The sequence below is a fragment of the Dipodomys spectabilis genome, unplaced genomic scaffold, assembly GCF_019054845.1.
Source record: "Dipodomys spectabilis isolate Male_0828 unplaced genomic scaffold, ASM1905484v1 ptg000023l, whole genome shotgun sequence".
In the NCBI taxonomy this organism is placed as follows: domain Eukaryota; kingdom Metazoa; phylum Chordata; class Mammalia; order Rodentia; family Heteromyidae; genus Dipodomys; species Dipodomys spectabilis.
In genome coordinates, this window is record NW_024870700.1 from 7,635,023 (window position 1) to 7,651,327 (window position 16,305).

The 16,305-nt window shown below is 37.3% G+C and overlaps 1 protein-coding gene across 1 annotated transcript in view; it reads right to left on the minus strand.

Annotated features, from left to right (window-relative positions):
* Positions 1 to 16,305, minus strand: part of LOC122104166 (guanylate cyclase soluble subunit alpha-2) — an 81,523-nt gene that overhangs the window by 51,827 nt on the left and 13,391 nt on the right. The window contains exon 2 of the mRNA XM_042674870.1: positions 13,644 to 13,787. Coding sequence (XP_042530804.1) covers positions 13,644 to 13,787 — 144 coding nt within the window. The remainder of the gene's footprint in view (positions 1 to 13,643; positions 13,788 to 16,305) is intronic.

Sequence of the window (16,305 nt, forward strand, 5' to 3'; positions counted from 1 at the left end):
GAGGAGGAGGAGGAGGAGGAGGAGGAGGAGGGAGAGGGGGAGGAGGAGGAGGAGGAGGAGGAGGACAAATTAAAAATGTAAAAAAAAAAATTGTTATTTTTTATTATTGAACTCTATAAAGAAAAAAATAGTACCAACAATGTAAATTTAATAATATAACGAATGCTATATTATTAACTATATTAATGACACTGGGTTATTAGATATATTTAAATAATAAAGTGAATATATACAGCCAGGTGCTGGTGACTCAGGAAGCTGAAATCTGAGGATCACTGTTCGAGGTCAGCTTGGGCAGGACAGTCCATATGATTCTTATCTCCAATGAACCACCAGAAAGACAGAAGTAGAGCTATGGCTCAAAGTGGTAGAGCTGTAGCCTTAAGCAACAGAACTCAGGTAAAGCACAGACTCTGAATTCAAGCCCCACAATCAATAATTTAAAAAAATTTGTAACTATAATTAATTTTATGCACATACTTAATGTGAGCAAATATAAAAACTATAGGGTTTTTTAAAATGAGTGAAAAAACACTCTTTTTCCTAAACTTATCAGTATCAACAATTCTTCTCATTTATTCATAACAAAGTTAGGTTTGGGGGTTTTTTTGTTTTGTTTTTGTCGGTCATGGGGCTTGAACTCTGGGCCTAAGTGCTGTCCCTCAGCTCTTCAGCTCAAGGCTAGCACTCTACCACTTGAGCTACAGCACCACTTCTGGTTTTCTAGTGGTTTATTGGAGATAAGAGTTTCACAGACTTTCCTGCCCGGGCTGGCTTTGAACCACGATCCTCAGATCTCAGCCTCCTGAGTAGCTAGGATTACAGGCATGAGCAACTGGCACCTGGCACAATGTTAGTTTTTATGAGGAGTGTTTAGATGATCCATGGAAAAATGACAATCACTTTTTTTGTTTTCATTGAGAAAGGAAGTGAGCCTGAAGGGCCCCAAAGATGGAGAACAGTTTGAGCTGCAAGCAAACAGATCAGATGAGATGGACAATAACCAACAGAGAACAGAGACCAACACACACACACACAAGTGGAAACACTGGTTGAAGCACAAGCAACAACACTGCTATTTCTTTCCTCAAGTTCTGTACTTGTAAGAAAGATGGGAGAGCACTACTGAAACAAGGAAACATGGGCCCTAGCTTGTAGATAAATGAATTAATGCAAGCCCACAAGTAGAATGGAATCTTCAAGTTGGGAAATCTGAGTGATTCGCTTATTCTTTTTTAACTGAATGGATGTCAGTGACCAGATGTTTTGGCATTATGTAGGCAGAATTTTGTTTCAAGAGCTGGGAAAACAAAGCAGATTAGTATCTGGCACAACTCCAGTCTTATGTGCAAGATGGAGAAAAATCAATGGAGGCCCTTTGGCTGATCAAACTACATGATGCTCTGATGCACTTCCAGTTGGTGAGTTTGGCTGTTATGAATACAGAAGTGGTCTTAGAAAAATTAATATTTTAAAAAAGTATCAACTGATACCATTTATAGAACATATACAAGATATCTGCCTAGTGGTTTTTAATATCACTGTTTTCCTGGGGGTGAAGAGGGGTGGATTTCATACTGCCACAAAAAGATGATCATGTCTTCCTTTATTTATGAATTTTTTGGAGGGTAGTACTAGCTTTTTGAACTCAGAACTGCAAATAGGGAAATAGGCCTAAAATACATACATAGACGTGCAAATACAGTAGTTCTGCCATGTGAGGGCACCTTGTATTTAAGGATAGAGAGGAAGAGCGCGACAGATACACACATTCTCCAGCTGGGTACCACGTTTGGGTACGCAGTAACCAGTGAATAATATACAATAAAAATTCTAAATAAGTAAAGAGGTGCTTTTTCGGTACTGGTAATAATTTGGTATCATAGAAATTCGGAAACTTTTGTTTTTTTCAACTAGTTACAACTTGTTTCAAATTCAGCTCTCGCATTGATGGGCTATACAATCTTGCTCAAATTATGCAAACATTTTTCTATATATTTTTTTTGTAAAGATACCATACAGAGCGGTTACAGTTACATGAGTAAGGTAATGAGCACACATTATGCCAACTTTTTGAACTGTAAATTATTTAAATGCAAAAGAAACCTTAACGAAACTTACTCTTCAATGGTTTTTGGAGGCAGATTAAAAGAGTTCAGAGTGTCTAACACACTTGGCTTAAGTCTGACATATAAAAGAAATGTAATTTACCTTTGATTTCACACATATTCTTTAGTTGCTAGGTGTCCTATTTTCTCATTTTTTTAAATACTTCAAATCTGCATATAAAAATACTCTGAAAAAATAGTTTTTATGTAAATTAAATGATCATAAATATAGTTGGCTTCCAATTCTACTTCCTTTAAAAATGTAGAAAATATAGCCAGGCACCACTGGTTCACACCTATAATCCTAGCTACTTAGGAGATTGAGATCTGGAGAAAAATCCATGATTCTCCATCTCCAGTTAACCAGATAAATGCTAGACTAGAAGCATGGATAAGGTGGTAGAGTGCACTAGCCATAAGTGAAAAAGTCAAGTGAGATCAGAAGACCCTGAGTCCAAGCTCTGGTTCCAAAACACACAGAGACACACACAGATACACACAGAGAGACACACACATCCACATGCGCGTCCAGGCAACAACATAATATAGATCTGAATATAAACAACACTATGTTGACTATTTTCTCTACAAAGAACTTAGGATTCTGCCAAATATTTTTAATATCTTCCAACATGAGGACAGAAATAGTTTTGAGGGAATGTATGTCTGGGTCCAACTTCCCAAATTTGTTGTCAGTTCCACAGATTGTGATGCTTAGCTGTTGGTGGCCATGTCTAGTGTGCTCACCCCCAGCTTTCCTAATACTTAGCCAACAGTTAAGAAAACAGTCAGCATTCTACAAGCACTTGTGGAACAAATGACTAAAAGTCCCTCTTGGCAAGTCAGATTCATGGTGAAACAGGCTTCATCTGAGTTGAAACAGCTAGCTTCCTCCAAAATACTACTCTGGTATACCCCGTTGACACTCCAGATCTGTGTTCCAATGGACTAGTCATTTGGCCATCAAAGCAGTTCAAAACCAGCTTGGGCAGGAAAGTCCATGAGATTCTTATTTCTACTTAAATACCACCACCACCATTCTCCCCCAAAAAACACAAACCAGAAGTGCACTGTAGCTCAAAGTGGTAGGGTGCTAGCCTTGAACAAAAGAGATCAGGGACAGAGCCCAGGCCCTGTGGTTCAAGCCCCATGACTGAACAATAATAATAATAATAATCCCTTTTTTCTTCAACTTCAACAAGTCTCCCACTAGAAATTATTTGCATACATTTCAGACATTGTTTTCAAAATTACCATTTTTCCCCCAGCCTGCTCTGAATTAATTTGGCGTTACTAAATTCTAGTTGGTTTGGGGTGTTTTTTGTCCTGGGTCTTGAACTCAGGGACTGGGCTCTGTTCCTGAGGTGTTTTTGTTTTCTCAAGACCCATGGTTCCTATTCTAGCTTTTTGGAAGAGTATCACAGATCTTTTTGCTCAGACTGGTTTCAAGCTATGATGCTCAGCTCTCAGCCTCCTGAGTATCTGGGATTACAAGCTTGAGCCACCAGCATCTGGCCTAAATTCTTTGTTTTTAATGGTTTAACCTTTGAACAAACACATTAAACGCAAGTGATAAAGCAGAATCATTGGCTGGGAATGTGGTTTAGTGGTAGAGTGCTTGCCTAGCATGCATGAAGCCCTGGATTTGATTCCTCAGTAATACATAAACAGAAAAGGCTGGAATTAGTGCTGAGGCTCAAGCAGTAGAGTGCTAACCTCCAACAAAAGAAGCTCAGGGACAGTGCCCAAGCCCTGAGTTCAAGACCCAGGACTGGCAAAAACAAAAATGCAGAATCATTTCTTAGATTTGAATCTATATGTAAATTTAATCTGGTAACATGTGCACACAAGGTGACAATTTCGGGAGCAATTAAGAACCAATACAGATATACTGACATCATTTCGGTCATTAGGAAAAGGCTAGAGTTGCTAGGAGACTACATTTCAAATAAGAACAATGTAGCGATGACCCAAACAATTACCCAAGGCCTGAAGTGACAGCAATGGGAAGGAGAACAAACTCTCAGAAGCACTTGTGACACTGAATTATTAGTAGCACATTTGTAACTCCGGTGATTTGAGAGTTGCCCCTCAGAAGCATGAAAATCCAACTGCAGGAGAACACAAAATCAAAGTGAGTTCCTAACAATGAAAAACGCAGCACCAACCAAGTCTTTTCCTTATATTGAGGATGAATTCATACCTTTGGTACACTGTCTCATGATGTCCCAATATTGAGTGAACTTCAATTTTTCAAAGCACCTACATCTCAAGACCATACTTTATATTTGTACATGTTTGTATATTTATAAAGACATAGGATAGATATGAAATGCAAATCTGGTAAATTATTTAGGATTTTTTGGGGGGGGAAGGCAGTCCTGGTGCTTGAACTCGGCCTGAGCATTGTTCCTGAGCTTTTTTGCTCAAGGTTAGTACTCTACCACTTGAGCTACAGCTCTACATCTAGCTTGTTTGTAGTTATTTGGAGATAAGAGTCTCAAGGGCTTTCCTGCCCAGACTGGCTTTGAACTGCAATCCTCAGATCTCAGCCTCCTGAGTAGACAGGATGACAGGCGTGAGCCACCACCAGCACCTGCCAGTTATAGGGGATTTTGATTATCTTCTATATGCGAGTTTGTAGGGATCATTTTATATTTTGAAATTTTTGTTACCTCAAAATAGTTTTCTAAACTTTTCGTTGGGACAAAATGTGGGATTGCAAGAAAGAATACCAAATATAAAACTAAGATCTAAGTCAACAGGGTGATAAAAGTGCACATAATACATATCTTAAACCTTATTTCTTTTCTGTACTGTAAGATCAAGATACTAATGTTAGCAGATTGCATAATAGGCTTAAAAGAGACTGGGTTAAACTGGCAGTGAAAGATAAAAGGTCTCTTCTCAATAAGGCCAAAGAAAGAGACCATATTCTAAAAAAGTGATTCTAACCTCCCACAATAGGCTGGTGAGATCTCATCCCGCTAGGAACAAGCAGTGGTCAATAGAGAGTCTTATTCTTTACATAACCTCAGGTAAATAAAAGAAAAAATCAGAAGCCGCCTACATGCTCAGAGGCTGCAGAATAGCATGCCACAGGAAAACCAACTAAAAATGAATGCTGTGACTCATACAATTCTAAGCTTCATCTTAGAGCACTGTCACAGAACTGCTGGCAGACACAGTCCCTGGAGACAGGCTAAATAAATACAATAGACTATAGCTTCCTTAAAAGCATTTACTAACACAATGGTAGTATTTAATAGAGTAATTTTATCAATGATTTAAACCGTGTCCCTCTGTACTAAAGAATATAAATCTCTCCAAGTGCTGGTGGCTCATGCCTGTAATCCTACCTACTCAGGAGGCTGAGATCTGACGATGGTGGTTCAAAGCTAGCCTGGGCAGTCAAGTCCCCAAGACTCTTCTCTCCAATGAATCACAACACAAAGCCAGAAGTGGCACAGTGGGTTAAGTGGTAGAATGCTAGCCTTAAGCAAAGAAGAGCTCATGGACCATGCCCAGACTAGAGTTCATGCCCCAATGACTGGGGGGGGGGGGGGGGGGAGGGGAGAGAGGGGGAGAGAGAGAGAGAGTGAGATCTCTACTAAAAGAAGTGAAAAATAAATGAAGCCAAGCCATTTTATTTGGGGGACTTTATATATACCTTAACCTGGAGCTCCATGCATTTTCTGGGTTCTGTTCTTTCTAACTGTTGGCTATTACTTTTTTCCTGTAGGATAAACATATAAATACCTTCACAAAAGGACTGCCTAGAATCTGCTTGACAAATACCATAACAAAGCCTGCATTGTTAGAAATGTGTATATTCGATAAAGCACCCTATTTTTTTCATACATTAAAAATGATTGAAACCAGGTGCCAGTGGCTCATGCCTGTAATCCTAGCCACACAGGAGGCTGAGATCTGAGGATCACGGTCCAAAGCTAGCCTGGGCATTCAAGTTGTGAGACTCTTAATCACCAATAAGCTACAAAAAAAAAAGCTAGAAATTGAGCTGTCACTCAAGTGGTAAAGCACTAGTGTAGAAAAAAAGAAGCTCAGGAACAGCACTCAGGTCCTGAGTCCAAACCCCAAGACTAACACACACATCAAAAAAAGGGGGGGGGGGGGAGAAAAAGAAAAAGATTGAGAGTCTGCAACACAAATTACACATTATTAAAGATAATAGCTGAAATAAGCCAGCAGTGGAATTCTGTCACACTGACACACACACCCTGCATTGAACCATTATGCTGACATCTTAAGGGATAATGTTCTGTCTAATAAACTCAGCCATGGAACCTCATGCCAGGTAAGTTACTCTATAACTAAAGTAATACTTTGCTCCATGTCTATAGCAAGCAGAATATGAAATAATAATTATATTCAAAGAATACCCTATGGAATAACATGAACACCATACTTTTAAGTACGTAGTTTTTGTATCACAATCTACAACAAATGACAAGCAGTGGGAAATAGAGAAAAATAACTGTGCAACACAATTTATAGTCTTCCAGACCTCACCTGCCTAATGATTGCAATTTTCACAATAATGATAGGACAAAGTTCACTTGTTTTCCTCAGGTAATTGAATCTAATCTTAAAAAATATAATTATTTTGAAACTGGGTACCAGTGGCTCACACCTGTAATCGTAGCTACTAAGAAAGCTGGGATGTGAGGATTGCAATTTGGAGCCTGACCTAGCAGGAAAATCTGTGAGATTCTCATCTCCAATCAACAATCAAAAAGCCAGAAGTGGAGCTGTGGCTCAAGTGGTAGAATATTAGCCTTGAGCTAAAAAAAAGCTCAGGGACAGTGTGTCCAAGCCTTGAGTTCAAGCCCAAGAGCAGCGCACACACATGCACACACACAACATTGATCATTTGGGTGGAAGACCTCTCATTTTCTTAAAAGGAACATCTAAAATGAATTTAACTTTCTTAAAGACTAAAACTATGAAAAGTCTAACTTAATGAAATAGTAAAGGCAACAGAAAATTGACATGCATTTTAACATGCGCTCATTCAATGTCTGCAGAGTACAGGGATGCTTAACAAGTGTTTTCTTCCTTTTCAAAGTGGAAATGGTAACAATACTTCCCCTGTAATAATTCCTGTAGCGTTACTGTTAGAAAGACTTCAATAACGTACAACATGAAAGCATTTCAAACAGTGGCCGGTCTGCATGCGGCTCTATGTTTCAACAGATGTCATTTATTCCACACTAGACAACTTACTCACAAAGAACTTCTGTTCTTTCTACTTAAAGACAGCTTCATCTGTGACTTAGGTTGAATATGGACATAAATGTCTGAGTGAATTGTTAGTAATTAATCTCTTATGAAAAAATATACATCACTTTGAACTTCCATGTCTAACAACAGAAAGTCTTCTAACAAGGAATGAAAATTTATGGCACCAAGATTCGGGATACACTGAGCTTGGGAATGGATGAGCAGTACATATTTGGGGATCCTACTACAGAAATGACCAGAAAGAGCGGCACTTTAGATAACACTGAAAGAGCAAGGTGAGCAGTGAAATCCAAAAAACACCAAGGGAAGACCTTAGTAAATCCTCCTTAGAGACAACAGCCCAAAAGGTACTACCATAGGTATAAAGATAACATAAAAACCCAGAGATAAGCCAGGCTTCAGTGACTCACACCTATAATCCTAGCTACTCAGGAGACTGAGATCTGAGGATCACTGATGGAAGCCAGACCAAGCAGAAAAGTCCTCGTGAGACTCTGATCTCCACTCTAAAACTGGAAGTGGCGCTGAGGCTCAAAGTGGTAGACGGCTAGCCTTGAGCACAAAGAGGCTCATGGATAGTGCCAAGGTCCCAAGTTTCAGCCCCACACCAACAAAAAACAAACAAACAAAAAAAACAGGGATAAGTCTAAAATAGAATGCCTTCTGAGAGTCCTTTTTGCCCATAATACACACACAGCATTTCTCTAAAATCTAAATGATTTCTTATAATATTTTATACACAATGTCTAGCACTGAGATAAAAATAAAAATTAGACATACAGGGGATAGGTATCATGGTTAAAAATCGAGTAAAGGAATAGATAATGTAGAGAATTAACTTTTTATCAAAGAGTCTAAAATCACTGTGGATCGTATCTTCAAGGATATAAATAAAACTAAAATGTCATGAAACTGTAGGCTTCTATAACTGGCATTAAATAGGAAGTGAGTGAATTTAACAAATGATTTTTATATGAATGGAAGACTAGAGAATTAGAACAATCTGTAGACAGTACATAGAATGAAGGTCTATGAATTTAAAGGACGCAATGACTGAAATGATGTATCATAGCTAAGCTCCTGTTAAACTCTCAGTGAACAAATATTTTATGTATAATCATGTTAAAATAGATATATACACATTTCTAGTGCCAAATAAACTCACTATACAAAACAGATATGTTAAAAAAAAACACATTCAACCACAATATTCATGACTAATATTATACATCATTTCTGTATGTTATTACCACAGTGGAATAGTCATTTACAAAATCTGCAATAAGATGCAACACATTCTCTAGGAGATTAAAAGCAAATGAAAATGTGTCTGATGTATAAACATGAGACATTTAATGTGGCTTTATATCTTGATAGTGTGTTCGTGTACCACCTATGTAATTCTTGTCCCCTTAAGTTTTTCTCCTTAGATGTAGGATTTAGATACAGAGCATCTCACATAAGTATGCACATGTCAAGGTGGACATAGTATAAGGAAACCCACTAATATTGTTCAACAGAGGGGAGTTAGGGGAAAATAAAGAGCAATAGAGGGAGGAATGTTTGATCAAAATGTGTCATACACATACATGAAAATATTACTAAGAAACCCCTCTATAAAATTATATGCATCAATAAAAATAGAAAACAAACTTAAAATACTGAGGTACCAATTAGAATTTTACCAACAAATAATAACCAAAGAGTCATAAAAAATTAACTTATCAAATAATTAGCTTTTCTAACTACAATCTGAAACCATAATCCCATGGGGTTAATTAAATACCGTAATATTTGCCAAGGGAAAATCCCTTCAAATTTTGAACTAGCATTAGATTCCTTTTTCAAATAGCAACAACAATTAAAAAATTAATTGGGAGAATAATAATCATTTCATAATCTCAAAAAATCCTATAAGCTCATTAGAAGCAGTTGAGGTTTAAGGAACATTTTAATGTGTTACAAATCCATGTAAATTGTACATTAATATTCCTGTTTGTAAGCTAGGCAGTTAGAACAAAAACAAATCCTAACATTTCCCTGATTTGCAATTGAGATGGTTAAACACATTAGTATTACATGATTACGCATTGTGTTTGAATTCTACTTTACATTCTCCTTATAATTGCCTCATTATATAAAATGTACTATTCCTTGAATTGCTGAAGGAATTTGGCATTTCTATGTGTATACAATGACATTTTATGAAAACACTAAAAAAAAAAAACCCGAAGCCCAGAATTAAAACTTAGATTTTTAGATACACTCATTATTCTTCAAAAGCCTTAAATGGAGAAAATGTCACTTGCTTTTCTAACATACCCTTAATCATATTTTCTAGTGAATCCTCAAGCCAGTTTCCTTTTCTTCATCGACATTTTGTTAAAGAATAAAACACAAACAATAAGAAATATTTGTTATGATCAAAAAGTGGTTAAAGATTAGTATAAGTTCAACTCTAAGCACTAAAAACTTCAGTGAAATTCTTAGCAAGATTAGCTTTATAAGATTAAAAAGCACAAAGTCATACCATTTTCTAGTGAAATCACAATACAGCTAGCTCATGAAAGGAAGAATAGAAATCCAATTTTACTCTTTTGACTATTTCTCCCTCTAGGGGAAAATAAAAATGTATAGCTGTAATAGCAGAATTTCCATATTTTCATCCAGAAGAATATGCCTCAAGTGTGGAAAAAATTATTTCATTTTTCAAAGCAGCCCCAATTCAAACCACTGTGAACTAATTTTTCTTAATTTATTGCATAGCTACATTTATGAATGCTTTCTGGATACTGTCTAGAACTATTCTGAGAGTCATTAGAGAATCTATTGACAAATAATTTGCTTCTGTGTTTATAGACTGAGATGCTACATTCCTTGGTTACTATTAAAATGTAAAAGCATGAATTTAAAAACATCAGTTTTACAATTGATGAGTTGAAGACATTAAAAAATCACTGCCAATCAATTAAAATGGCCTCATGTGGCTCCCAGTTCCCAGAGGTCAATAAAAGCCAGACAAAATAATTTGTCTGACAAAACCTGAAAGTTTGATTTCAAAGGTTTTGGGTATTATTATTGCAACTAAAGTAGTTTACATATTGAACAGCATAAAATTTATCTAATTTGAGGTAAGAAAATCAACTGGCCACATAATGAACTTATTACAATGCCCACATATTTCATAATGGAAGATTCTCTGTAGGTTTAGAAATGTTCCCATGGCGCCAAGCTAGAGGGTATTTCGAAATCAATCAATATGCCAAAACAGAATCCCAAGCCATGCAAATACTATAAATTAGTAATGAAGCTAAAATTATTAAGGTGGTTTTATTATTTTGAATTCTCTTTCTGCAATCTGATTAACTCTGTGCGGACATTTCCTCTTCTGATTTAATAAGACGATCTGATTCATGAGATAGAGCTCATGTTCCATTTCACAAATGAAAATATTGATGAGCCACACAGAAAAACATGATTTTCTGGTTCTGGTCATTTAAGTTTGTTTGACAATACTGCCATCAATTTTAAATATTTTAACTCCTAGCAGGTAAAATCCAAAATAAAGAAAACAATCCCAAACAAAAAGGCTTTCCAAGGGTAAGCTATATGATTTCAGAAGTGATATCATTCGGCCGGCTACAGTCCACAGTAGATATGAGACAGCGTTTCTGTAGATTTTGTTTTTCTGGTGGTGAATGAACTGCCAATCCTATACTTCAATACTTCAGTAATTATACCCTGAGGGAACTTAATCTAAATTTTTCTTTTTGATGCTCCATCTTTTGCTATTTTCATCACTGGCAAAAGTAGTCAAAAAACTCTGCTTTTTGAGATTGTGAAATATGAACATGTTATAGACACATGAATAAAAGGGGGGAAAATGATCCATGTTATGCTGGATTTGCCTCCCTTTATACGTCTCCAAATGGCATTTTATAACCAATTTCGTCTTTTCAAACTTTAAGTAAATAGAATCAAACTATAGAATTCTTCAATGATGAATCCATGTTTTTGACCTGCAATCCACATAATATCAGTAGCTGAGGTTAGGTTTTGTAGCTGCACGGTATACTGAGGAAAGTACATACATTGGGTGGTTTACAATTATATACAAATATATTAATGGAAACGTGGTAGACTCAAGGGAGGATTCAAATAGTGTAATTCCTCAAAAAAGGCAGAGTCAAAGTTCATCAATGTAAAAGAAAGCAGGTAGTCAAAAGGGATGGGGGTGGGGCCAAGGGCAAAGAGATGAACAAATGAAGAAGAGAAAGGGGGAAAATGCAAAGAATCAACATGTACCCTACAAAATTAAAAAGAATGAGAGAAGGGGTGGATGAGAATGTTAAAAGGGGTGGCATCGATCAAGATGCGTGGTATTCACAAACTGCTTTGTTCAACAGCGAGTCCTTTGTACAACTACCTAAAGATAATAAAACATTGAAAAGAAACAAAATATGTATCATATTCTATTGTGTATGGTGGCTTATCTACAGTTGAGGCTATCATGAAAATTACCACTGTGATAATCTTGTGTGTACCAAGAACCTCACTGGCGAAAGCAGCAGTAAGGAAACTACTGGACTTTTCCAAAAGGGAGTGAAAGAGGAAAGAGAATTACCAAGAACAAGTAAAACTGGAACTCACTGTGTCTGTGTAGAAGGAATCTCACCGAGAGGAGGTGTGCAAGTGGGAGACAGTATAAGAGAGCAACAGACCTCCATCTGCCTGAAGTATTACACATGGCACCTGTAAAATCCCATGGTGAACCATCTTTGTACAATTAATATACTCAGGAAAAAATGAATGCCAGGAAAGTATAACAGGCTCCATTTGGAAGGGGGGGTACCCAGTGGCGTGCAGGGAAGGCCAGTGGAGACGGAGAATGAGAGTGAGTATGGCCAAAGTCCGGTAGAGGACTGTATGAAAAGAGAATGCTGAGATTGTTTTAGGAAGGGGAGAGGAGAGAAAGAATAAGGGAGAGAGAGGGACAGGATACAATGAGTCAGGGGACGTAGTATGTATGAGTGGAAATAAAACAATTAACCCTCTTAGGCAACTCATAGCAGTTAACCAGCAATCTTTAAGGAAAAAGAAAATCCCTGGTGTTCTTCAACGATGGCATTGATAGACATTGAGACGTACGCCAAACTACTATCAGTAGACAGAAACACTATGTCTCAATGTTAATCTCTTGTAGTGATGAGATTACTGAGAAGATTAATGAAGCAAAGATAACTTTGGTGGTATGTTCTGGAAAGAACCTGTTGGTTTTGGGGTTGCTGACTGCCTTAGGTGTTCTTTTACAAACAGAAAAGTTTTCACTTTGACGTGGTAAAATGTACACTGCTTTGAGATCTGCAAATTTGGGGCTTAGTCCACAAAAATCACCTTCCCTACCCTACATACACTGATTATAGAAATTTACTAATTACACATAAACATATGCATGCACACATTAATTTACATTTATTAATTACACCTAAACATATGCATGCACACATTAATTTACCATCAGAAAATTCATTGACTATAGTATCTATTTTTCCCCATTGTGTGGGCTTTTCACCATGAAACCCAGCTAGGATTGATTTATTGATTGATTCAAGTAGAGAAGCACTTCCAATTTATTTTCCACGTGGAAAGACAGTTGTCTTGCAGACCATTTCCTGAAACATCTACCCTTTTCCCACTAATCAAAAGTCACTTTTCCAATTCATCAAATGTTTTCCTCTAATGTACTGCAGCCTCAGCTGCGCTCTCACTTAGATGCCGTTCGAGATGAATTCCTTTGACTTACCTATTCCAGGATCCTGTAGCACTTCAGTGTCAGATGACCAACCCGTGTCTCTTCACAGTAACAGGAAAACAATTTGTGCATTCCTTCTGTGTCCCCCAGTGAATGTATGTTTGGAGCCCCACAATGCAGAGGCTCACAGGTACCAAAAGGAGCACAGCACACCAGATGTGTCCACGGTTATCAAAGTTTCCTACGTGTCTCTGAGCTGCAAGTTCTGCCACAGGAAACTATCTTAGAACTCAGTTCCCAAGCTTCATGGGCAACACCTAGACATAGACATTCAGTATAGGAAGCTGCCTTCTGCATACCTCGTCTGTGTTGGACCACATCCCATTTCTCGTTTTCCTAGGTTTCTGAGTTGTCCCTGGTTGTTCTCTGTTCATTCATAAGCACCTGACTCATCTAGACTTAGGAATTACAGTAATACCAAGAAAGGTACACTGAAGGCTCACAGATTGCTGGCTTACCTGAATAGGTCTTCCATCAGGAGTGAGCACCTCTTCCGACAGCTCCATCATCTTCAAGGCCATCAGAGCAATGGGCTTGGCGTGGCACAGGCTTTTCCTGTGGAGTCCCGCGGCGACACAGTACGCATCACCTATGGTCTCCACCTGCAGCAAGCAGACAGACCAAAGGCAAATTTAGGATAATGAGACAGGAAAAGAAAAAAGGATTCGTTATCTGCAATCAGGAATGTTGCTGAAACACTTCAGGAAAACATGGATACATTCAGCAATGAGATAACTGAGTGTAATCCCAGCAGAGCTACGATCCAGTACTGACATTGGATGATCACTGAAATTAGGAACAACTGGAATAAAAAACAATTGTATCCCCATGAAAAGATATTTGTATTTTGCCAAGACAACTTCCAAATAATGACCTTTATAAGAGCCACCTTCTCATCTTCTTCAGACTTTCTATAGTTCTTCACTAGAAGGCATTTCCAGCCCCAGCTCTTCTACTTCTCAAATGCTCTACATGGTCACATGCATCTGCAACTTCTTGTCAGGTCTGGGCTTACTTAGGAATTATAATACCTAAAATTCCTTTATTCATACCCCATGCCATTAAATGTGCCACACATTCCACATGTGTTATTCATACTCTCACTGGAAGAAAAGTATTAGATGCATTTGGAAGGTGAGAAATTATATTGCACAAACTTATCCATAACCATCACCATGCAACTAAATAGTTCACAGACACTGTTCTTTCCTGGATCGGACTGAAATTCATTGTCAATATTCGTACCAATTGGTAATTACTATTTTTATATATTTTAAATATCCAAGATTAAACACCCTTCACCCCAAAGAACCAAATCATAAAAGTTCCACCTAACTTATTTTCAGAAGAAAGTTCTCTAAGGATCTACTGTAGATATGGAGGTAAAATCCTCACTAGTTCTAATATTAAACACATGTGATAAATGTTATATTAAATATCAGATTCCAAGTCCAATATCTTTTTCTGTGTAGTCCTCAATAGTCCTTTCATTAGTTCTTAGTAAAGAACTGATTTCGTCTCTATTTTATATCTACCACTTATAGCTAACTGGGAAGGAATTTTATCATAGGCTATAATCAAAATTCACGTGCATCCATGAATAATTGATATCTATCACTACCTGTGATGTGAGGGCTTTTTCAACTATATATATATATATATATATATATATATATATATACATACATATATATATATGTTTTTGTTGTTGTTGTTTTTTCGTTGGTCGTGGGCTTGAACTCTGGGCTTGGGCGCTGTCCCTGCACTCTTCAGCTCAAGGTGAGCACTCTACAACTTGAGCCACAGCACCATTTCTGGCTTTCTAGTGGTTTATTGGAGACCAAAGTCTCATGGAGTTTCCTGCCCAGGCTGGCTTTGAACCATAAACTTCAGATCTCAGCCTCCTGAGTAGCTAGGATTACAGGTGTGAGCCACTGGTGCCCAGCACTTCAACTATATATTCTTGGACTATGTATTCTATATATTCTTGATCTAAAATATGCTTATTTAATAAATACCTATCAAAGTAATAAGAATCAAACATGTTAACCATGTTAACAATTATTGTTCATTCTCACTGATATTTTTCATTTCTGATTTTTACTCTTCTACGATTTGGGCTAGTTTTTACTACTCATTTCAAGATGTTTGTGTCATGTAAAACTAAATAGGAAGAGATCCCTCAGTGACTGAAAGGTATTTTCTCATGAACATATCAAGAGTTGCAAAGTATTCTATTGAGATTCAGCAGCAGTAATTCAATTTCACATGAATGCATTCGAACATTAGTACGAAAGAAATGGACTACCTTAAATTCTTTGAGCACTAACTTAGAAACATTATGAGAACACATTGAAAGCTCAGGAGACTGTAATGGCCAAACTGATCTCTTGATTATCAGAATCTCATCACCTGATGATCAGAAACTAGGCATAAAAAATAATTAAAGATACTCAGATCTATAATGACACTGCCATTTTCACTTTACAACCTGTTTTCTGATGCCAGAACATGGAAATATATGGCATAGTAACAATAGAAAGACAATGGAATGTCAGTTGGTGAAGGTTTGACAATTCTCACTTAGGAAGGCACCGAGTAAATGACTAATGTCTAAAATGTGTCCATGGAGCTTTCTTCTACTGATGCCATCTTATCCTTCAGTGGCCTTCACATTATCCAGTCCTTTCATTTCTATAGAACTTTAAAATCTAGAGCGCTGCTAAACTGTGTACTTGGAGATTTTCAGACACCAGAGCTGTTGGGAGTACATTACCAGCAGAAACCATACTGGCTTGTGGCCACTCTAAATGGACATGATCTTAGAGAACAGGTTTTTAGAATTTCTACCACCACCATCATCATCATCACCCCCATCCTCTTCATTGCTTTCATCCTATTTACAACAAAAATCCATTACTTTCTTCTTCATGAGCATTTCCCTCATTTGCATCATGAGAATTCATTTAAAAAATGTTGCACATTCTCTGTAGGAGGGTGAAGAATAGAAATTAATAAGTAACCACCAACTGACGTATGAATGTGCTAAAAATGAAGGACTAAGTAGGTTCACAATGTACATGTCACAAATTTACTTAAAATCTAGACATGATCATGGAA